This window comes from Lotus japonicus, chromosome 1 (assembly GCF_012489685.1).
Source record: "Lotus japonicus ecotype B-129 chromosome 1, LjGifu_v1.2".
In the NCBI taxonomy this organism is placed as follows: Eukaryota; Viridiplantae; Streptophyta; class Magnoliopsida; order Fabales; family Fabaceae; genus Lotus; species Lotus japonicus.
This window is the reverse complement of record NC_080041.1, coordinates 29,401,944-29,426,879: the sequence shown is the minus strand read 5'-3', so window position 1 is coordinate 29,426,879 and position 24,936 is coordinate 29,401,944. Positions and strand designations below refer to the sequence as shown.

General features: G+C 34.1%; 2 protein-coding genes and 1 long non-coding RNA gene across 3 annotated transcripts; 2 read left to right on the top strand and 1 right to left on the bottom strand.

Annotated features, from left to right (window-relative positions):
• Window positions 1-7,086: 7,086 nt before the first annotated feature.
• LOC130732113 (ent-kaurenoic acid oxidase 1-like) lies at window positions 7,087-12,085 on the top strand. Its single transcript, XM_057584229.1, has 8 exons — window positions 7,087-7,319; window positions 9,398-9,875; window positions 10,526-10,789; window positions 10,950-11,039; window positions 11,135-11,213; window positions 11,541-11,647; window positions 11,743-11,861; window positions 11,980-12,085. Exons 1-8 carry the CDS (start codon window positions 7,087-7,089, stop codon window positions 12,083-12,085), a joined length of 1,476 nt encoding a protein of 491 aa, XP_057440212.1.
• Window positions 12,086-19,442: 7,357 nt separating this feature from the next.
• On the bottom strand, window positions 19,443-22,581 carry LOC130734337 (BTB/POZ domain-containing protein At1g21780-like). The gene is made up of 4 exons (XM_057586703.1): window positions 22,452-22,581; window positions 22,215-22,360; window positions 20,506-20,621; window positions 19,443-20,268 (listed from the first exon to the last, which is right to left on the bottom strand). The coding sequence occupies exons 1-4, from the start codon at window positions 22,562-22,564 to the stop codon at window positions 19,660-19,662; spliced, it is 984 nt and encodes a 327-aa protein (XP_057442686.1). The 5' UTR covers window positions 22,565-22,581; the 3' UTR covers window positions 19,443-19,659.
• LOC130734338 (uncharacterized) lies at window positions 22,196-22,669 on the top strand. The gene is made up of 2 exons (XR_009017911.1): window positions 22,196-22,332; window positions 22,410-22,669. It is a non-coding gene; the product is annotated as an uncharacterized LOC130734338 (long non-coding RNA).
• Window positions 22,670-24,936: the final 2,267 nt, after the last annotated feature.

Here is a 24,936-nt window from a genome sequence, read left to right as displayed (position 1 = left end):
GCGCACTCCTACATGGAAGAAGAAGTACAGTACCTAAGTGAGCAAAATATATACAATAATGTTACTTACACACCTCTCATTTGAGGTGGAAAAGGTGGAATGAGGAGTATAGGAAGAAAAGAAAAATAAAAGAGAGAAATTATGATATGTAATAGATGATAAGAGGAGAGAAATAGAAACAAAAATAGGTAGAAATAAAGTATTTAAAAAATGAGGTGTGTGTATATCATTGTTGAATAATATATATAGTTCATTGCTGTATTGCTATCTCTGTGATATGTCTCAGAACCACCACCCAGTTCTTCTGCAGGTTTTGATTTAGGCTATGTTTGGCATGTTTAGCTGATAAGCTAGCTGAAAGCTGAAAAACTAGCTAAAAGCTTATAAGCTAGCTGATAGCTGAAAGCTGATAAGTTAGCTGATAGCTGAAAGCTGAAAAGCTACGTGATTGAAACAAAAGTGTTTGGTAGAACTAGCTGTTAAACAAGCTGAAATTATAAAATGACATAAAAGGACATACTTGTATAATTATTTTTATATTTAACATTACTTTATTTTCACGTTAATACCAATATGATATTAATATTAAAATTATTATCACTTTAAATATTTTTATTAGCTACATATATATCATCTTAAAAATATAATATTTATTTTTATTAATATAATATTTATTTTTATTAATATAATATTTATAATACTTGTGGTGCACAGCGGTGTGGCGGGAATGGTGGCGGAAACTGCATACGTAAGTGTGAGGGGAAAATAAGTTTAGTGTTTTTATAAATATATAAGGATAATGGTAGAATTTTAATAAAATAATAAGGATAAAAATGAGAATAAATTTAATAAGCTTTAAGCTATAAGCTACCTGAGATAGCTTAAAGCTTTAAGCTACTAAAATAAGCTCCTTCACCAAACACTTTTGAAGAGCTTTTAAGCTAGTCAAATAAGCTTTAAGCTAGTCAAATAAGTTATAAGCTAGCTGAAATGACATGTCAAACATAGCTTTAGAAATAATTGTCGCGGATCAATAAAAAAGGAAAGTAATGGTCGGGTACAATCAATTTGATCAATATGTTATTATAGATGTTCGTAAGGACCCATATGTCAACTTGATATATGATTTTATATTTTGGTTGTTGATAAATCATTTATTAGAATAGATTATATACTCTCTCTGGCCTCAATTGTAAGCAAATATTCTCATTTGCACACTTATTAAGAAGTTGAATTTTTGTATTAATTTTGTATAAACTATGGGTTAAAAGTACTAAAATAACCTTCTAGTTTTAAACACCAAAATTTAATGAAATTAAACAGGGTGCATTTGGTTCCGTTATGATACTATTAATTGTCTCACATATTTAATGCAGTAACGTGCAGAGTAATATGCCTTTTGATGTTTCCCTTGTAAAAAATCAAAACATACAAAGATGAACCACTTCTAATGAATCTTCAACAATTAATTGTGAGAAATCCTCATCATCACAAGTGCCCAAGTCAAATGAAGGCATGCTAAACAAATTATGTGGTGCTGCCAATTTTTCTTTTGGTACAAGTGACGCTGCCATTTTTAAGTAGTGTAGGAGTAAGTCTTTTTTTTTTATAGTACTAGTAAGAAACTTGGAAGCATAAATTAACTTGGGAATGTGTGTGGAAATGAGTTATAGCGGCTCGGTAATACAAATATAGGAAGTTGTACAAATTAAATGACAAAATGCATGTGTAAGGGTATTTGTGGAAAGAAAATATTAAATAGAGTTGAATTTTATGACTTTTGCTTATATTTGAGGCCAAATTTTTTCCATGTTTTTTTCTTACAATTGAGGCCGGAGGGAGTATGTCACTATGTCACTATTGATGCGTAATGTTCAAGAATTTAACTGGGAATATCCTAGTTTTACATGGGTTACGTTGAATTTAAAAATGTTGGCTCAGTACATTATTTTTTTGTGCGTCTTTAATTATGCACATTATTGATATATGCATAATTGAATAAATCGATAATTAATGAGAGGTATAATAGATGATGTAATAGAAAAAGAATAAAGATATAAATAAAATTAAATAGACGGAAATAAAATGGAACAGAAAATTGTCAAATAAGCAAAACTCATGCATAATATTTATATCTAGTTTTTATTTAAATTTATTAAAATTATATATTTTCATATATGGATATGGGACTAAGGTAAACTTAAGTGAAATCATGATTGTCAATCTCTAGAGATTACCTAATCTCGTAACGTAATCTTGTAAGAGATTACCTCGTGCAAAAATAATACTTTTAAAATTTTAATAATGATTAAGTCACACTAATAGTACTTAAAATTATTCAAATTATCCAACAATGACAATTAAAATCATGCATAAAATTACCAAATATCCAAACCTAAGGTACACAAGTCATAACAAGTTAACAAAACATCAATACAAGTTAAGATAAACTTAAAACAAGAACAAATAAGTCACTAGTGTCCAAACTTAAAATCCTACAACACCGTCGAATTTAGAACAACTAGAATCATCATCTCCATCATCACTACAAAATATCTGTCAATTAGCGGGGTTTTTTTTTTGCATTTAGTGGGGGTTTTCAACCCCCGCGAGCTACTTAGCGGGGGTTTTGAAAAACCCCGAAGTTACACTCGCCACAAATTATTGACGGCGTTTTTCAGCAAACCCTGGTACCTGCATTATGCATTTAGTGGCGGTTTTTAGCGGGGGTTTTAAACCTCCCTTATACGCAAGTTTTTTTAACGAGAGTTTTCAACCTCCCTTAAATGTAAGAGATTATTTACATTGTTTCTATACCATTAGGGACCTCTGGCATCTCTAGATAACTGATCATCCATCATGAAAATTGAAACATAGGGTGGTCTTGAAGTCTACTTACTTACTTCTTGGAAAAGTCCGCAAGCTTCATGATAGACAACCAACTTAACTAATTGGTGATAGTAATAGTACTCAAAATCAATTAAATATGCAAAAGAACAGAACCTCAGTAAGAGAACATTTCTTTGTTATACTACCATGTGCAAACCTAGTTTATCTAAGTTAACCAATAAGTACCTACATATATCTCCCATTCATTCACGCCACTAGATACATGAAAAAGAAATATTGAATGAGTGATTAGCCCATAAATTAATTCTTCAGCAACTGATATGTGAAAACTAGTTGTAAAATCTATACCTGGAAAACCGGTGACTTCACTGGTGTTTGGCATATCACACTGAGATCATTGGTCTGCTGTATTAAGGAAAGTAGTAGGTCGTTGAACTTCTCGGCTAATAAGACAATAGAGAAATGAGTAAACATGGAAATATGCCGAAACCCAACAATCTCAAATGCAATCAGTCGATAACTAGTGAAAAATAAAGATAATCAATCTGGACGAGATGAGCATTTTCCAATAGAAATGTGAGTAGTCTATATCATTATCCTCTACATCTACCTCTTTAGTTATCCATTCATCATCAGATTGGATTTCATCAAACGGAGGAGGAAGCCGCGTCGGAGGAGGAGGAAGTTGCGCTGGTGGACACGCGAGATGATGAGTGAAGGCTGCGCACGCAAAGATGAGAGAAGAAGTAGAAAGAACGACATAGTTGAGTGGCAAGAACGACAGAGATGAGTGAAAACCCTAAAATTTGTGGGTTAAGTGACTCAATTAGCCTTAGGCAAAACATTTTTTTGACATTTTTTAAAAAACAAGCTAATCTCGTAATCTCGTGGTAATCTTGCGATATTACACGAGATTAAGAGATATCTCGTGATATTAGTCGAGATTTGAAAAAAAAGTTATTACCCCCCGCTTGTCTCGTTTTTGGTACGTGATATCGTAATCTCGTAAGAGATTAAGATATATATCTAGAGTGTTGGGAAACAACACAGCTGAAGAAAAAATAAAACACAATCTCAACACAAGAAAAATACGTGGAAACTCCGAAACCGGAGAAAAAACCACGATTGTTGCCTAAATCGGAAACCAGAGAATTATCACTATGTGAAAATTGTTACAACACATAGACTTCACTCACTCTCACCCCAATACCCAGTACAACCACACTCTCACAAAGCAAATATTTAAACTAAGTCAGATATAAGCTTAAAGTGCTACTAACTGGTACATATAAAAACAAAGAACCTAGATCCAATATATAGCTTTGGTCTCCCCCTTTCTTCACCACACTAAGCGATGTGGGACTTCTTCAATAGCTAACTTTTAACCTCCTTCTTTATTTTAGAAGCTTGGCAATGTGGGACTTGACAATCAACCCCAACAATCTCCACCTTGATTGTAAGAGTTACACATCTTCCGCTTACATTGTCTATACCGACAATTATACTCCACCATAAAGAGTACACTTCACTTGGAAATAAATCATTCCAAGAATTTTCTTGACTTGGAACTAAATCATCCAAGAATTTCCACATGTTGAAACCTTGCTGAAATTTTATGGTGCAACTCCCATGTTTGCTTCCAGGAAGTTCTTTAGCCATCGACACCTCTCACCACACACCTAGCATCAATGTCAACCAATGCTCGTGTTATGTTTCTGAATCCACTAGCAATAACTTGTCATTTTCCATGGTATAGCGGAAATACCATAAGGACAAACTTTATCTTCTAGATGAGATCACCACCATCTCCCAGAACAAGGGAGACATTGCTAGCACTTACCACAGAGTCATTTTTCAGATACTCCTCCACCTAGACAATTTCTCTTCACATGCCCAGACTTTCACACTTCCAGCACGCCAGATTCTTTGCAAGGATCTTCTTCCCATTAGCCCCACCTCCAGTTAGAAATATTGAGCTTGATGAAGTGCTTTCATCATTTTTCATTATCCTTTCTTCCGAAATAATTTTAGTTGCAACTTCTTCTAAACTCAAAATTTCCTTCCCATACATCAAAACAAGTTTCAGATGAATATAGGAAGATGGAAGGGACAAAATGAGCCTTAACGCTTTATCTTCATCATCAATCTCAACTTTAATAGATTCCAGCTCGGAAACAACACAACTGAAGAAAAAATAAAACACAATCACAACACAAGAAAAATACGTGGAAACTCCAAAACCGGAGAAAAAACCACGACCGTTGCCTAAACCGGCAACCAACGAATTATCACCATGTGAAAATTGTTACAACACATAGATTTCTCTCACTCTCACCCCAATACCCAATTCAACCACACTCTCACAAAGCAAATATTTAAATTAAGTCAGATATAATCTTAAAGTGCTACTGACTGGTACATAAAAAAACAAAGAACCTAGGTCCAATATATAGCCTTGGTCTCCCCCTTCCTTCACCACACTAAGCGATGTGAAACTTCTCCAATAGCTAATTTTTAACCTCCTTCTTTATTTTAGAAATTTGGCAATGTGGGACTTGACAATCAACCCCAACATAGAGATTGACAACAATGAGTGAAATTATATATTAGGAATGATATATATACACAAGAGCTCATTTAAAAAATAATCATTAAAAAGAAAAATCAAATTAAGAAAAATATTTTTTTACGTGTTGTCTTTGAGTTGCATCTATCATCAAACCTCATAGTAACCGAGGGGAGGGATGTTGAATCATCTGAATGCGATTAGATCATATAATTAAAAGGGATTAAATTCATGTGTTTTAAGCCTCATCTTCAGGAAACAGGGTGAAAGAAGATATTAACGGAGTCACGCTAATCAATGATTACTCTGCTTATTACAATATTAGAACTAAAAATATAAAAAAATGTGTTGTCCATAGTCATCATTGTTAAACACAATTACCATATCGGAGACTCTTGGCTCGGATTGGTGGGTATGAGGAAGTTTGCATAATTTCTTGAAGGACCTCTTTCAGGCATTCGATCGCCAAGGGTTTATCACCATCTGCGAATCCGTTAGTGATTACCAACGTATCCACTCCAAGAGATATTTAACCCTTTATAAATCTTATGTTCCCAAGTTTGATGACCGAGAATGATGGGTGCTATGACACTTTTCGCCTCTTGTGGAACAAACATTTGAATTTACTTTCCCTTTTGTGGATCGCATGGTTTGTTTGTTGCCTTCTTGTCATATTCATTAGTCATGCATAGTATAGATGAATGAAATACAGTTATTGGTTCCTCACAGCAGCGCTAATGTTTGGGTAAGTGAATACCGAACATGAGTTTGGAATGTTGTACGGAACTGGTGAACGGGGACGTTCCTCCACATAAGGACTTACTTCTTCTAGTATAAAGTGATTAGGTGGGCATCGGAGGTGGGTACCTCCCTGACACTCTTACGCTCAAGTTAGAAAGGCGGGAGAGAAATAAGAATTCAGGTTGAACAATTAGTGTGTACCTAAAACGTGTCTATATACGTAGGGTTACAACAAACCATAAGAGAATCAAGTCGAAATATTATGTGATAGATATTATCTCGTAATTAGATGTGTTACATAGTAAGGAATCTTTATTCTCATAATGCATACGACATCATCAATTTTGGTTTTGTTTCTCTTTTGAGGAAGTTGTGTTCTGTTTTGTTTGTCCTGCCTCTGTTTTTGCAGCAGGAGTGGTCTCTTGGCACTGATGCTTGCTTCTTCTCCTTGTTTCTTGTTGTATAGGGTTGGGGTACCCCTAGAACCCCTTTATATTTATATATTACAATATGCTTACCAAAAAAAAATTGTCTATTGTTTTATTCCGTAACAATGATAATTCTTAATAAATTAAGTGTTAATATTATATAATGGTAGACACTCATATTTTTAAACTATTAAATTTATTTAATAAAAAATAAAATAAATTTAAATTATGTATTTTCTTAAATAAATTTATAATGGTAGGCACTTATGTAATTTTTTATTAAATAAATGTAATTATGTATTTTCTTCTTTATAATACGTTTCCTATAATATTTTATTGATATATATATCCTATTTGACTAAACTTAAATCTTAAAATTTTACCACATGTATTATTCTTACAACGCATACTTCCTCTAAGTTTATTATAAATACAAAGAAACCGGGGGAGGGTCATTCGTGAGTTGGGAGCTTTGGGGTGGGGTGACTTCAAGTTTGAGTGATGAAGATGGAGATTGAATCCAAGTGGGTGGTCCTAATGGCCATTGCTGTTTTGATGTTGCGATACATTCTCAAGAATGTAAATTGGTGGTTGTATGAATCTAAATTGGGTAAGAAGCAGTACTCACTGCCCCCTGGTGACATGGGCTGGCCCTTCATTGGCAACATGTGGTCTTTCCTTAGAGCTTTCAAGTCCAGGGACCCTGATTCCTTCATGTCCTCCATTGTCTCTAGGTACAATTCATTCATCACACTCAGTCTATTATATACACTTATACAGGTTCAAATAAGTTTTTAGTTATCTAAATTATTATTATAAGATTTCATTTTGATCACTAACATCTAATTTTTATATGATTTTGGTTTTACTCTTGTGTATAATTTTCATATGACTTTATAATATCTCATTAAATAATTATGTGGCTAACAAAGAGTGATGCCGCTAATACCACATGTCAAAAGTAATCTTATGTGAATGACTTGTTTGGTAGTCAGGATAGAGAGTTGGATAAGATCATAAAAAGATAAGGGCAAGATAGACTCTTATCTTATCTTGTGTTTATGGTTGAGAAGGTAATGATATGATATGTATTGAATAAAAAGTGCATAATATTTTTTTAAAAGTAAGTAGTTGATTAGATTTAGTTTTTTTACATTTTTATAAATGAGCCTATATTTTAAAATGAACTAAAATTAATTTAATTTTTATTATTTGCTTATTTTAGTTTTCTTGAAGGTAGCCTATTTTAATTAAAATTATATAGGTAACCGGCCAATTGGTTTAAACTTAGTAGTGGCATATGATAAATTAATTAAATTTAAAAAATATTGACAACAACAAGAAATTTTATTGAGTGAGAATAAAGTACATGAGAACAACCCTCTTATGAAAAGAGGAACATCACAAACAGATTGGTAAGAAAAAACTAACTCATCCTCTTAGAAGTCCCTTACTTAGGGAAAATGTCTCATTCAAACCTTTGTAGGAAAAAATCATTTGGAATAAAAACTTAGAAAAGTAAAAAATTACGATTTAAATTAAAAAATATTATTAATAGTCTTAATTTTTCAAAGATACTTTATATTTACATCATAAATTATTATATAAGTAGATAAATAATTTTAAATAATATAAAATCAGCCTGTATTATTCTAATAAAATTAATTTTTATTATTTTTGTAAATGACCCTATTTTTTAAAATTTAATTAATTTTTATTCATTATCCTATTTAAATTTTTTTCTCAAAGGGAGCATATTTTAATTAAAATTAAAAGCTATATATTCAACCAATTGGTTTTAACTTAGTAGTGGCACGTGATAGAAAATAAAAAATAACTAAATTTTTTAAAATATTATTAAAAATATTTTTTTTCAAAAGTACTTTATATTTAAATTGTAAATTATTATATAACTAGAGAAATAATTATACATAATATCAATTATTTATTATTAATAATTATAAATAAATTTTTTTCCAGAAATAAATAATTGTTACTCTTTACTATAAAAATCAAAAACTAACGTAAAAGTTAGTATATTGTTTTTTTAATAAGAATATTCTTATTTAATTGGCGACTCTATCTTTTATCATTCTCTAATGCATAATTGATGGGAACAAATCAAGAAAACGGGACTAGAAGTAATTTTGGAAAAGTAAATATAAATTGAGAATAAATTAAATGCTACCAAGTACCGACAACATACTATGTTTCTTAATTATTTTTATACACCGACCAAATGAAGAATTAAGTAGGGTTGGTTTGGTTTAAGAAACATTTTTTATTTTTATTTTTCATTTTCATTTGCAAATTGTTAAAATTTAAAAAACATGTTTGTTTTGATTTTTTATTTTCATTTTCACGCTGCCACCGCCTTTTACCGATACCACTACCATCATTGCCGCCATCACAGCTGCCATTGTTGCCAATTGTCATCACCACTACCACTAACCTTAACAATCATTGTCACTGTTGTCACCACCATCACCACCCACCACCCACCTCCACCACCACTGCCAACATTGTTGTCATCCCTAACCACCACCACCAACCGCTGCCGCCACCATCAACCTCCACTAACATTACTTTTATCTCACTATTTCTATTGTTTTCATTTCTTTTTCTTTTATTTTTTTGCTTTCAGTATAGTTTAGAAAAATATTTCTTAAGAATACATTTTTCTTAATATCAAGGAAGCCAAAAAGACTCGTACCAATTTGAAATTGAGATTATGAAGGGTGAAGTTTCATTATTGATCATCCCAAGTATGATGACACCTGGCATTTTTTTAATGATCTAATTAATAATAAAGATATGGACGAAGCGGAATATACAAGGCCTTCATGTTTGGGAACCCAAGTGTGATTGTGACAACGCCTGAAGCATGCAAGAGAGTTCTGACAGATGACACTAAATTTGAACCTGGTTGGCCTCGCTCTACAATAGAACTCATGGGAAAGAAGTCATTCGTGTCAATTGAGTATGAAGAACACAAGCGTCTCAGGCGCCTGACATCGTCTTCAATCAATGGCATGGAAGCATTATCTCTGTACTTGACATACATTGAAGAAAATGTTATAAGTTCTTTGGAGAAATGGTCCAACATGGGAGAAATTGAATTCTTAACTCAGATGCGGAAGCTTACTTTTAAAATCATCATGCACATTTTCATTAGCTCAGAAAGTGAACATGTCATGGAGGCTTTGGAAAGAGAATACACTCAACTTAACCATGGAGTTAGAGCCATGCAGATTAATATTCCTGGATTTGCATACCACAAGGCATTCAAGGTAACATCTCAACATCATTTTACGTTGTTAAGCATTTTGTTAGAAGTCTCACTTTAACTAGAGATATGATCAAGATAGTCCTTAGAAAGAGTAAAACAACCCTAAATTTTGTGGTTAAGTATCCCAAATTCTAATACTCAATATGAAAACCAGAAAGTTAATTAGAATTTGTTTGCTTCTAATTCTTCTTAAGTTTAATAGAATACAGCCTAAAGAACCTTGTTGTCTCTAAGTTACAAAAGTTAATTGTTATGGGCTAGTAAATGTATGATCATGTTAGGATGAGGCTATGCTAGCCGTAGGGGATTTAATGTTTTTTATTACTAGTATTGGGTTTAATTTATAATATTAAGGGGAGAGGTTGGGTTAGGACACTCTTAAGTCTTAACTGTTCGTCAGTCACGATCTCATAGCTTGGCGTTAAAAAGCCATGAGACCTTTGTACAAACAAAAAACGATGAGTCATGGGGCAGCTGGTTAACGGTTGAAGAGACTTTTGCAGGGAAAGGAAGTCTGCCCGAAGGCGAGACTCATGTTCACTTGATTGAATGAGTTTATAATTCTCTCTTCCTCGTTCTGAACTTAATCATCTCAGGTTCACTTTATGAACACTTACCATTTATTTATTTATTTATTTATTTGAATTTTAGGCGAGGAAAAAACTACTTGCCATATTCCAATCTATTGTGGACGAGAGAAGAGAGCAAAGGAAGACATTTGTACCAAAAAAAGCCAAAGATATGATGGATGCTCTGATTGATGTAGAAGATGATAAAGGGAGAAAGTTGAGTGATGAGGAAATCATTGATATCATGTTGATGTACTTGAATGCTGGTCATGAATCTTCAGGACATATCACCATGTGGGCGACCTATTTCCTGCAAAAGCACCTAGAATATCTCCAAAAGGCTAAGGTATATATCATCAAGTTATTCAATTATCATTCATAGTCCATCTATATTTACAATTACTCATGAACAAGAAACATGAATTCTAATCACTTCATTAAAATATCTCCACATCTTACTCTATAATACAAAAATTTAACGTTAATATTGTTTAAACATTGAATAGGCAGAACAAGAAGAAATAATAAAGAAAAGGCCTCCAACACAGAAAGGGTTGACTCTTAAGGAAATTCGACAGATGGAATTTCTTTATAAGGTATAGATTTGTTGATCTCATGTTACTGACAAATGATATTGGACCAATTATCAACTATGGGTTACATTTATTTTCAATTTTCTATATTTCCATAGGTGATTGATGAAACCTTGCGTGTGATTACATTCTCACTTGTGGTATTTCGAGAGGCAAAGTCTGATGTCAACATAAATGGTTAGTGTTTTGCATATTTGGTGAATTAAGCTATTTGATGTCTTCTTCTCCTTTCTTTTGAACATGATTTTGCGTAAGATACAAATGATGGCGATTGGCTTGCACAACGGATGTTCATTACATCACTGATTTGAAAACATCATGATGTGACAAAATATAGATTTGAAAATGTAATATGCTCTTAATTCATCTTACAAATTACTAGTAGCATGTGTGGATCAAATTTTATATCATCAATTCTAACCTAGAAATCAAAATTTATTTTAAATTCAGAATCAATTACAGAAATACTTACAGACATTCACTAAATGTACATGGGTGATACAGGTTACATCATTCCAAAAGGTTGGAAAGTGTTGGTTTGGTTTAGGTCGGTTCATCTTGATCCTGAAATATATCCTGATCCAATGCAATTTAATCCTAATAGATGGAATGTAAGTTGCAAAGTTTTATTTTTAAACACAAACACACACACACACACACATATATATATATATATAACTTATACTTGTGATTTATACATTTATAGAAGGAACACAAGGCCGGGGAATTTCTTCCCTTTGGAGCAGGAACTAGATTGTGTCCAGGCAATGATCTAGCCAAGATGGAAATTGCAGTTTTTCTTCATCATTTCATCATGAATTACCAGTGAGTAATTCATCATAAACCTATTCTCCCATTTTCTACCTCTTATTTCATTAAAAAAAAATTATTGGTTGTAACAAGCATTTCTTTAACAATTTTATGTGATTTATTGATTACACAGGCTTGAACAGGTTAATCCGGAATGTCGAGTGAGATACTTACCTCATCCAAGGCCCATGGACAATTTCTTGGCAAGGATCAGGAAATGTTCACCTACATCAACCTAAGATGGAAGAAAGGGGATTTGCAATATGAAATTCGATCAATAAATGTACGAACCCAAAGCTAGTATAAGTTATTTTATAATAATCGAATAATGTTTATGATAAAATGTAGGATAACATTGGTGAACTGCCACAATTTATCATTTATATGCCATGATAATATACCATTTGGATTGTTGTGATTTCAAGTATTTCATTAAAAAAAACTATCCCATTTACTCACTTTTGAGGAAAAGACAATGATCGGCACAAGGGTGTCTGATGAACCTCATGATCTAAATTAACCAATGTCATTATTTCGAATTTATTTGATTAATCAGTTTACTTAATCTTTCTTGAAGTAATAAGTGTGAATGAAATGAAATCAGTCTCACGTTGGATAAAGAAATAAGAGTTAAACAATTTATTAGTGAAATGACTCACTCAACCATAGTCCCTGGCCATGTAACTCAAATTGCGTTTTTTGCTCCATTCATGCTGGGATCAATTTGAGTCATACCTGTAGATTAACAGACGGGAGAAACATGGAAGTTTTTTTTATCTCCCACTGCTCCGTTGTTTTCTTTTTCCCTGCTAGCGGTTTTTGGGGCTGTTTTGGCCCATCTTCTTTCTTTTTCTGTTTTTATGTTTCTTGTACAGGGTTGGTGTAACGCCCCGAATTTCAGGGTTTACGGTAACAATCTTATAAAGTAAATATGCAATGTTTTCCAAAAGGATTTATAAAAGCGAGTATTATTTTTTTTCTTCTCAAAGAATTTTCAAAACATGACATGCCTAAACCCTACTGTAATTAAATTTACATCAAGCCTTAAACAAGGCAAGTACCCGAGGGTAAACCCGAAAGCACCCAACCTACAAAACCTAACAAATAGAAACAACTCAACAAAGAACCTACTATGCAATGACACCATAAATCCGACATACTCCCTACGATCTCCACATCGGGGAATCGTAGGAAAGCAAAGCATCGGAACCTACCCGAAGACTCAAACATAAATTCCTAAAAATCATTAGGTAAGCTTAAACCAATAACAATAAGCTCTCTAACCCAAGGCTCTAGCCTTAAACCCGACTCTACTCTTCAAGTCTTTCACAAATCTTCAAGTTCTCATCTCCGACTCGTACTAAGGTCAAGCTTCATCGAGGGTTCTCCATCGCCTAATAGCGTTAAGCGCCCAAACAACAAGTAGCAAACAGAAAGGGTTAACTCCATACAACTACCACATATAAAAGAGAAAAACATGCTATTCAAATTTAATTTCAAGTAGATGACGACATATATCCAACAACATAAAATCAAATCAGATATCAACAACATAGATTTAATCAGATATCAGCAACATAATAACATATTGAAATCAGTTATCAACAACCTCAACAATATAGCATCGAATCAGATATCAACAACCTCAACAATATAACATCGAACCAGATATCAGCCAAAACAATATAAGTTCCATGTAGTACAACTAGGCGTTACTACCAAGACATGTCAAATCAAAAGCGTCTCGCAAGACGGGACAGTCACATGGTACGAAAACCATTGATCTGTCACTTAATATGCCACGAAGGCCACTCAATACGCCACGAAGGCCACACAGTACAACCCAACAACGCATATGCGCAAATATCAACACAACATATAGCTACTTAACACATACTTAGTATGTGATCCAGCCCAACATCAACCACGACAACAATCAAAACATCCACAAGAAAGCAGTAATGACAGAAACCAGTAAACGGCCGAAGCCTCTCAGAAAACGGAGATACACGTCTCAATAAGTTCACTCGGCCGAAGCCTCCAGAAAACATTTTCCCAGTTCAGCACAATAGTCATAATCAAATGTCAATCAATTTAAACACATTCATCTCAAACGCATGCAGTGCGATAAAAGCATGCAAGACTCAAAGACGCGCTAAAAATGAGCTACCCTAACCTCTTATTCTCCTTCCAAGCTTGATATCACAAACCGATCCAAAATCAAGCTCCTGAACTCAGCAAGTTCCCTGAAGCGTCCTCCTCCGTCGTGAAACCTCACAGCTTGTTCCAAACCTCTTTCCTCAGCTCAACTCGCTTCAACCCTTAAGCAAAATATCATTTCTTAGCCACCAAGAAACAATACAATCCAATAACGCTAAACAAAAACCGAAAGAAGCTTTCGAAACTTCAGAGTTCAACATCTAAGCACGAATGGACAACAAGACCTTCGTTCGCTAAAACGCGCACAACTCGAGCTACATAACTCGGAATGACACGAAACCAAAGCCGAAATTTCGACAACAGGGAGAGCTACGCTATAGCTCAGGCCATACAGACCTAAACATTATTTTTGGACACAGTGCCACAACAACAAGTTTCGGCCATAGCAAAAAATAAGGTTTTCCGAACTTTTCTTCGATCTAATTTAATTCCTAGGTATTCTTAGGCGGTATCTAGGCCAGGGAAACTCTCAGAAAAATTATCGGGTCGAAAAACGAAATATGGGTAATTTGGTCCAAGTTTTAAGCTCAAAAACTCAAAGTTGAAATTTTGAAAGTAAGCACATGTGAAGAAAATGGGTTTTTTGATCGTTTTTCAGATCTAAGACGACTCGGTGAAAATCCGAACGATCCGACAGTGATTATAGCATGCTGGGTTGTAGTAGAAGATAGTTGGAAAGAAAAATCGAATTAAAAGGACAATTTTGCATAAAGCTCAAAACTTTGAGCACAGAAAGACATAGAAAAACCCAACATAAAGAAGAAACAGAAGTAAGATTAAGCATCCTTACCTCTGCACATACGCGTAGCTTCTGAAATCAGGACGATCGGACAAGAATTGAAGAAAATCTCATACACACTCTCTCTCTCTCTAGATGCTCCACGGCCAAGGGAAGGAAAAATGAGATTCTCATTTTTTTTCTTTTTTATAGTTGAGGCGAAAATCCAAAAAATCGAGATTTCACGGTTCCGGTCGTTTTGGTACTTTCATCTGGTGATAAAAATTGAGTATTCGGCGACAGAATGTCGAAACTCAAATCGACGTTCTTTTAATTGAAGAAAACGTATCTAACACAGTATGAGTCGATTTATGCCGAAAAACTACTTTTGGCAGTTGACGTCGCATGAAGAAACTTCCTTCTGAAGAATTATCATAAACGTCGAAACAAATGAGACAACGCAGATGGAAACTTCGTTAGAAGCTACGAATAGAAAAACATTTCATTCAGGGTCTTAATTAAAGTCCCCGAGGAGGAAAAACCTAGTTTCGACGACTTACGGGAAGCAAACCCTATCGTGCGTACAGTCCAGAGTTCCGTAATGAAACACTGGTCATAGGAAAAATACTAAGAGGTTCTTATTCTTCCTTCAACTCTAAATTTATCTTAAACAGCGCTCTAGGAGCGGATATAGCATTTTTCGGACACTCACGACCTTAGCCGGGTGCGAATATGGCTCGTGCTATCACTCAAACCGACAATAGTGTCATCCTTAGACGTAATCAGAACTTAATTATCAAATAAATAGTTTTCATGACTCGCGACAGGGTTCGAGTCATAAAATCACCTAAAAAAATAATAGAATAAATATTCAATTATTTAATACAACACAAATAAATAAATAATCTAGTTATTTGTTTCAGGGTCTTACAGTTGTGGGCACATCTAGTGCCTTGAGGTTTTGTGGTGAATGTGTGTGTGGATAATGTCCAAACCACTTATGCTCTTATATCAATGTGGATGGTCAACTCTCAACTCCCTCATGAGTCATTAGATAATGAGAGTCTCGTGTTCATACGGAATTTAAAAGAGGGAATAAAAAAAATATCAACGTTTTAAAAACTGAACTGATTGATACACTATTTAAAGGTTCAATGGTTCAAGTGTGGTAAAACTATGATTGAATTGATAGTTGTAAAATAATATTTTAAATTTATTTACTATAATATTTATGACATTTCGCACAAGATATTGGGAAATTTAGACTAATTAAATTCTAAATTACTGTTCGTCTAATATAATTTATATAATAAAAATAAATAAATAAATGATTAAAAATATTTTTTAAAACTAAAAAAATACAAAAAAAAACATATTCAACCGAATTTTAGCTACTTTGAAGATAAAGAAGAAGAAGGGGAATTTGAGATATGAATTAAAAGTAGATTAACCTACACATGAGGATTCAGTAACCAGTGGGTCGACCTAGCTTACTGAATTTAGTCATTTTCACGGCCACTCGGTGCTTGACGGAATCGGTGCGGAGATGACGCGGTGGAAGACCCTCCTGCGAGCTTGACGGCGGGGCGAGAGAACCTGGTCTAGAGTGTTTCCTGTTGCTTCCTTTGGGTTGTGGTGCCCTTTTTGCTGCCATTTTTTGTTTTTGGGCCAACAAGACCAATCCTTTTTCTTGTTGTTGTTGTTGTTGTTGTTGTTGTTGTTGTTGTTGTTGTTGTTGTTGTTGTTTTTTAGTTAAATTTTTAAGTAATAATAATAAAAATAATTTGATTTTTCACCTAACTTTTTTTTACATGATGGGGCTAAGCCCGAGAAAAACACTAAGCACCCGGCTCAAGAGGTCGAGACTCGAGAGGGACCATTCCCTCTTTTATCATCCTAATCAAATGATGACAATCACAAGGGAGAAAGGAACACATAAACCCCAAATAGAAAGTGAAACCTGCGCTTGCGAGCCAATTTGCGACTAAATTGAAATTCTTTGAGACGTTATCAGAATTTTAGAGGTCTAATTAACACAACCTTAAAGCTAGCTCAAGAGTTGAGGGTTGCTTTGCCCTTTATAAAAATTATATGTGTAATATCTCTAACTAATGTGAAACTTCTAACAAACGTGCTCAAACACAATTCCTCCATGAATATGTTGAAAGGTTTTTACCACAACTACTTTCAAATCCTTTTCAAGATTCAATTGTAGTACAGTAAAGGGTTTTTATCGTCATCAGGAAATTGGATATACAATTTCGTTCTTTAGCTAAATTACTTAAGCAAAGAGTTCAAGAAACGTTTGGTTGATTGTTTTGAGATATGTTGTGACACAAAAGAAAAACAGTAATAAAACAGGTTGTGAACAAGTTGAGAAAATAGTTGGAATTGGATTTCGCCGATTAACTCTTCAGTATCTTTATGATTTCGCATATAAATTACTTCCTATGTTGAATTTCATCACATCATTTCTTATCATTTTCATAGTTCCCTCATAAAAATGATCATTCAACTCACTTTCTAACCATCAATCCCTTGAATAATTAAGAAAACAAGTTGTGTTAAGCTTAGATGTTACTTGACTAATGAAATTAATTCCATTCCTAGAACTTAAAATCACTAGATAATCCTATCTATTTCAGATTCAAGTAACTAGTTTCCACTACTTAATCAAACCCAAAAACAAGTTTTAGTTGATTATTCTAAAACAAGCATTAAGAGCAAGATAGATCATTGAAATCAACGCATAGAAACATGAATTTATACATGAGAATCAAGATGGATACATCTAAGATAAAAGACTACATCCAATCCCAACACAAAGAAAGTTAGCTATCCATTTCCATGGATGCTTTGAAGCTTACAAAAAGAAACGGAGAAGAAGAAGATGATCTGTGTCGTCGTCGGTGTGTTCCCAGCTCGACGGAGGGTGCAATAACTCCTCATTTCTTCATGGATTTCCTTTCTCTCAAGTTCTGGTTATGTTTTTCTCTCTATGGTTTCGATTTCTACCGTTTGAAGATGAAGAAAATCCTTTTATAATGATTTTGCATCTGTGCAGAGTGCTGGACGACCCTTTATAGGTGATGGGCGCCCAGTTACTTCAAGGTTGGGTTTCTGGAACCGTTATAGGCAGTGGGCGGCCACTGACAAGCGTTGGGCACCCTGATGATCCAAACATTCTCTAAGTCTCATAATAATATGCCATTTTTCCTTGAGAACTTAAACCCTGCATCATAATTTGAGAATATAATCAATCATAAAACACATTTGAGCTTAATTCTGAATCAATTAAAAAATTCCAATCAAGATGAGGGGAACTAATAAGGATTTCTCATGAATTACTTAAGATAAGTGCTTATATTGCTCATCAAAACTAGGTAAAATTGGCACTTATAAGAATAGCAAGACCTCGTCGAATACAGTTAGCGGTCTCTCCATAGGAGTGGTCTTGCCCGCAAGCTATATAGATAACAAAATTGAATGGCTTCCTTAGAGTCACTTTTGATGATAACTTGCGGGAAGTGATGACTCGGAATGAGATTCACTACTGACTCAATCCCACACAACTCGGCAAGAAGAGGGTCAGAGGTACCAAAAATTTTACAAACACTCATAATCCAAAAACCATTTTCATCCAAAATTACTTCGCCGCAATTTGTTGTATTATCGGACGTCAGCGCCTGTTAACGTTGCTCTTAGGTGAAATCAATAACAACACAATAACAAAGTAAGATGATGATTTTAATATTTTTTCTCTTCATTTCAATTTCATTTAAAATTTTAAAACCTATCACATCTATGTAGTTTGTTTGTCGTGCATTATCCTAGTCATGTCTAATATAGCACCAATGAGAATATGTTTTTTAGTAAGTAGGAAAATTAAATGACAAAACTACACTGAAACCCGGTCCGTCAAAAGAAGAGGCATGATCGCTGGAAGAGGGGACTCCAAACAGTTATAATACACTGTAATCTGGCGCCTAAATCCGCAAGACAATGAGGGTATGTTTAATAGTATTTGATATTTTCTTACAATTATAAAAAAATTAATGTAAACCTAAATATGGATGTAAATCTGTTGTATAAAGTTTTCTTCTCTCACAATTCTTTTAGCAATGGATTACATTATCAGTGTAGCATCCAATCCCTGAATCACATTATAACACGTATAATCCATCGGTAATTTTTTTTTTATAATTTTTTGGTACATCGGTAAAATAAATTATATGCATCAGAGATTGATCCATGGACCTTCCCGTCCCACTAACTCATATGTCTATCAACTTTTACCACTTGAGCTATCATACGATGACAAAAATTAAATAAATCTCTAATATCACAAAAATTAATTAATTACATGTGTAAAAGGAATTTAACGTGAAACCTCTTCATCCATGAATTTTCACCAACTAAATTATATTTAGAATTTTTGTAAACTAAAAAAGTTAGATATCAATATTTTCATATTTTAATTACCGTGTAATTGTTTTTCACTCAGATTTTCTTTTTTGTTCATGGTGATTGGTATTTATATTTGTAACAACCTTGGTATTTATATATTTTATTGCTGGAGTTGTACAAAGGAAATAAGATAGGTTTTTGGCTGACCAACTAAATTTAAGAAGGAATATCGTCTAAGAAGAAACCTGAAGTAGAATAACCAATCAAAATCAACTTGCCATTATATATAGAACAATGCACTCTCCTTCATTTGACACTTTAACCGCTAGATTGTTAAATATGGTAGCATTATCTACATTACAGTATATATATTATACATTTTATATTGTACTACAAATTAAAAACATGATTTATACAAACAGATCCATCATTTGCAAGATACAGGGGAGCCAAGAGTTCTATGGTAAACTATTTCCAAACAGTAAGCACTTCCTGAAACATCTCCATCATCAGCTCCCTCTCCGCAAGGAGAAAAAAGTTGTTTATTTCCTCTCTAACATCATATATCTTGCCAAAGTCAAATAAGAATGTGAAACATCCTTTCTTTAACTTGGGCAACTGGTACAGCCAAGCCTCATTTAGCCTGCTGAGAACATTTCCTGAGGTAAGATCATCCAGCAGGCTTTCCTCACAAGCATCTTTGAGATCACCAATTTCGAATTTATTGGCTGCTCCGAGCAACGCAAGCCTGTGCTTCCAGAAATCTTCATGTTTTATTGTGCCGTACAAGTAGCTCAGAAGGGCCTTGCAGGATTGTTGTGACATGTCTTCCATGTGGATTGTAGAGGTCTCTTTTTCATCATCAACGACGTCTTGATGATGATACAAGCCCTCAAACACAGGGGAGCTTGCAGACAAAACTGCCTTATGGGCTCTCAGTGTACCATCTGCGGTGACAATGGTGAGGTCAGCGTGTATTTCCTCGTCAAGCATGCGGGAGAGGCATCGGAGAGCGCTTTGAGATGCAACAGATTGCAGTTTTCCGTCAGATGGCCATATGGAACCGGCTACTCCACCCTGAAATCAACAAAGGTTGTTAAGAAGCAACAATCTAATACTAGCTCAGAGGTTTCCTGGGGATAATGCGCGTCACCAAACACGATAAGTTGCTAAGAAAGTAACGTGTACCAATACTTTATGAACAGATAGAAGAGAAAAAAAAAACATCATTATATTTGTGCATAAATTTTTATTATTATCTGTTTGCATAATATCAGATTAACATAGTAATGACAATAAAAGTTACGGACTCACACTCGTAGGGTAGATTTTCAGGTCAAGAAATTCAACATCAATGATGAAGCGACCAAGGAATGTTGTATCCACAGGCCAGACAAAGTCCTCACTTGTTCTAAGCACCCTTTCATGAACTGCGGCATTACAAGCACATATAAGTGAAGACCCAACCTGAGTCAGCATTTCATCATACAATGTTGAACTAGTTACTCGCTAGAGGTAAATGCAATTTCATACTTCTTGGTTGGCAATGGGGGTATGCACGATCAATACTATGCCTATATTTCTTGTTGGTAAATAGAAGTGAAGAGTGTGTGTGCAACAGCAGATATACGAAATCGATGTCATAGGGCCAAAACTCAAGGTATAAAGGAAAAGCCTGATGTCTCAAATTAGTGAAATTGAAAAGGAAACTTGAAGCTTGCGTTACTAACTTGGAAATCTAGAATCGACCTTTTATTTACAAGAATAATAAAGAATTGGAATATTTTCTAAGATACTAATGTTCCCCATGCTTCATAAGTTCCTATTGTTTCCAAAGCTTTCATAACTAAACTTATCATTTCCAGAAAAACCAAAAGGCTAACTTAGTGAAGAGAAGTAACAAGAAGGGGTGAGAAATTAGAAGGTAATCACCACCCAAATCAATTCTTTGCTAAAAGATTTTCATCATAATTATTGGCTGCAGTTCTGCTTGTGTAAGCCCATCAAAAAAGTCCCTACTTAATAGCAACCATGGTTCTGAATTGTGGCCGTGGTCACATTACAGGCTGATACAATCCTGATGCTATTCCCAATCACAGCCGGATGTGATTGTGGTGGCCACAACCGAGATGTTACGGCCACCAACATGAAACCTTGGTAGCTACTAACGATATGAATGCAATACAACATAAAAACCAGGATGAAACCAGTCTTTATTTCTGTTCCATCACAAAAACAATAAAATTGTAACTTCATTGCACTCCATCTTATCCAATTTCTAGCATGTTTAGATCAACTTCTTTTTTCCTCATAATCAATTATGAAACTCCAAAACTTCTCACAGAATATTCTTTATTTATGTTCCATCAAACATCCAAACAATAGAATAGTAACTTTACAGCACTCCATCTTATCCAATTTCTAGCATGTTTGGATCAAATTGTTTTTCCTCATAATCAATTATGAAACTCAAAAGCTACTCACAGAAGCTTCTGACCTTCTCCGCTTCTCCTCAAAATTGATTTTGACTTTACAATCAATGGTAGAAGGATTTACTCACCATAAAACATCAAAACATCAAAACCTCAAAAAAAATAAAGAATAAAAGCCTCCTTTCTTCAAACTATCCTATTCCCTAATCAGTCTCTAGTGGAGACCCTTTGTGATGAATCCCTTAGTAACAGTAGCCACATAGCAATGACTAAAGGAAAGAAAAAAAATAATCTTACCCAAAAATCAAAGTCTCAATCAATATATTCAATCCTATCTTGATGAAATTAATACCCTCAACCCCTGTCCCTTTCAATCACAGCTCACACACAGATCAACACCCAGAGGAATTGTGCTCACATAATTTCCCACTAATAATTAAACTCCCAAAATCTCAAACTATAAACAAAATAAAACCCTGAGTTATTTCTAAAAGCTCATTCATTTCTTCCAATATCAGCAGCAAGATCAAATTTTGACAAACACCCATCAAGGCAAAACACACCAGAAACAAGAGGAAGAAGAAAACAAACCAGGAGAAATATAAAATCTACGGGTGGAGCCAGTGCTGGAGACACGAAGAATGAAACGAGCCACAGGTGGTTGCTCCTTAGAAAGCTTTGAAGGCTCTGGGAAAATATGGATATACAGGTACCTGTTTCTCTCTATGGACATGTACCTGAAAAATGGAACCAATTCAATATTAATCAAGCTGAATTTCAACGCAGGAACAACATCATCATGAGATGGATGATAGAAGAAGTATGTACCAGTTCCAAATTCCGAGCTTGAAAGGTTCGGATTTCTTGTAGGAACAGGGTCCGAAATTCTCGATTCTCCATTGAGCTAAACGGGAAATGGTTTCGACCTTGGAATCCGCCATGGATGGTTGTAGAGTGAGTGGGAAGTGTGAACTACCGAGAGTGGACTCTGTGTAATAGTGTCTTCGGTTGGACTAAAGTAAAGTTTGTGATGACTTTGATGGGCACCGTCACTTTGTTAGTCGTAGAATATAGTATTACACTATTACCAATTTACCATTTCATTCCTCCTTAGCTCTATGTTCTTTTTTTATTGAACTTAGCTCTATGTTCGATTCATCTTTTTTTTTTTTTTTTAACTAACTTAGAGGAATGATATATTTACAACTCACTTTCTCTTCCATATTTTTTTCACTCATTTCTCTTCTATCTCTCTCTGCATTTTTTGTCACATCGCATATCATATCACTTATTTCTCTCACTTATCTTCACATTTTAAAGAGGTGGAAGTGAAAATGGATGGGGAACTAAACATTATTCATAAATAAGTTACGAAATACTTTTAAGCAAAAAAAAACGAAATACTTTTAAGCAAGTAATACAATAATGGAAAATCAGTTTATATTTAATACGCCCTTGGTCCCATATATAAGTCATTTCTTAAGAAATTTGTTCCCTAAATATAAGTCATTTATTTTTTTCTCCGTAGGATAGCTCAAGTGGTGGGAGTTAGGACATATGAATTGGGTAGGGGGAGGTTCATCAATTTTTGGCAAGTGCAATTTATCTTTTCGATGTACAAAAAAATAATATCAATGAAGCATTTAATGAGTTTTTTCAAAACTACCCTCTCATATTATGAAAGAGATAGTGGATTTTTGAAATAAAAATAACTTAGAGAGAGAAAATCATGGGTAATCAAGAAAGCTAATAAAACTTTTAAAAATATATTGTAACTAACTACATTTCATAATTCTAGAAAATTAGGTAAAAATGACTTATAAATAGGGACAGAGGATAACCCATATTTTTATGAGCAAAACCCATATTTTCAACATTTAAATTTGATTTTTAGGAGTAAGTTAGTTATTTTAACTTTTTTTGACGGGCTAGTTATTTTAACTTAATAGTAGCAATAAATAATAAATTTTATATATCATTTAAATTAATATTTTTACATTTATAAATTAATATACTGTACACTATATAAAAATATATTAGTATAGAAACAATTTTAATTTGGGGAGTCACAATAAAAATAAACTTTGTTAACGAAAGATTTTACCAACAATTCCAAAATAGACGGTAATGAAATGAATTACCAACAACTTAGGGCTCGATGAATAAAAGATAAACAATTTCCAACGACCAAAGTCATTGGTAATTAACAGTTTTTGGTGTTATTGATGGTGTTGACCGTCAGTAAATCGTTCATTTTCACATGTTGAAATTCTGCAATCTTACTTATGTAAATTATCTTATGTAACTTGGGGTAAACGGTAGGTTTGGCCGAAGTACATTTCACCAACAGCTTAAACCATGGGCATATATACATCACCCCTATAAGCATCCAGAAAAACAACTGACTATGTTAGTCATCGGCAAAGTGAAATGCGGATAAGGTTATATATAGGTTACCGACAAAACAATCTTTGGTCATCGTTAATATGATGACGATTTAAAGTGTCGGTAACCTATATATAACTGCTCTTTAAAAAAAACTATGGGCTTGTTTGGTACGTTGTATTAGGCATGATAATATAAGCTTATACAATACATTATGGACTTATCCATTGTTTGGTGTTCACATTGTATTGTATAAGCTTATACATCAATCTACTCTTACACATCAAAATGATGTATTATTTAATCCACCCTATAGATGATAGATAAGGCATGATAAGAGTGCAATGTTTTTTTTTTGAAAATGTAATATGTTTGGTTTATTGAATATAAAAGTGTGAACCACATACAGATTTGACAATAATGAAGTCACAACGCAACCTAAAAGACACCCCCCCAGGCAAGTAGAGATAGCACATGAGCCTCATCAAAACCTTACTAGGAAAAACCCAATGGGAAAAACCCTAGTAAGGAAAAAGAGTACCCAAATACTAGTCTACAAATGTGCCTGAAATACATAACCCCAAATAGAAGCTGCTCACTAGACAAACAAAGTAGAGCCTTAAACCAGGAAATTCACACCCTCATAACCACAAGGCTAGAGCCAATGATACCCCGTGCAACATCCCCCATAACTGCAAGCTCAGCCCAGGTCATCCTGATTTCATAATACAACCCTTAGTGGCACCTCACGATCACAACCCTGTTTAGCTAGTTCATGCGCTTTGTCATTCGCTTCTCTGAAGACATGTACAACATCAACACAATTCACGTCAGTTCGCAAAGCATCAATAGTGTGTAGTTCATTCAACAATTTCCATGGTCTATGGCTCCGATTATGCATCCAGCCCACTGCAAGCATTGAATCTGT

Excerpts from the sequence above, each read along its gene's own strand:
- LOC130732113 (XM_057584229.1), top strand. The coding sequence starts at position 7,087 with ATGAAGATGGAGATTGAATCCAAGTGGGTGGTCCTAATGGCCATTGCT. Across the intron at positions 9,876-10,525 it reads CATACCACAAGGCATTCAAG|GCGAGGAAAAAACTACTTGC; the intron begins GTAACATCTCAA and ends TTTGAATTTTAG. Across the intron at positions 11,040-11,134 it reads AGATGGAATTTCTTTATAAG|GTGATTGATGAAACCTTGCG; the intron begins GTATAGATTTGT and ends ATATTTCCATAG.
- LOC130734337 (XM_057586703.1), bottom strand. The coding sequence starts at position 22,564 with ATGGCGGATTCCAAGGTCGAAACCATTTCCCGTTTAGCTCAATGGAGA. Across the intron at positions 22,361-22,451 it reads AAGCTCGGAATTTGGAACTG|GTACATGTCCATAGAGAGAA; the intron begins GTACATACTTCT and ends TCCATTTTTCAG. Across the intron at positions 20,622-22,214 it reads TAGATTTTATATTTCTCCTG|TTCATGAAAGGGTGCTTAGA; the intron begins GTTTGTTTTCTT and ends GTAATGCCGCAG.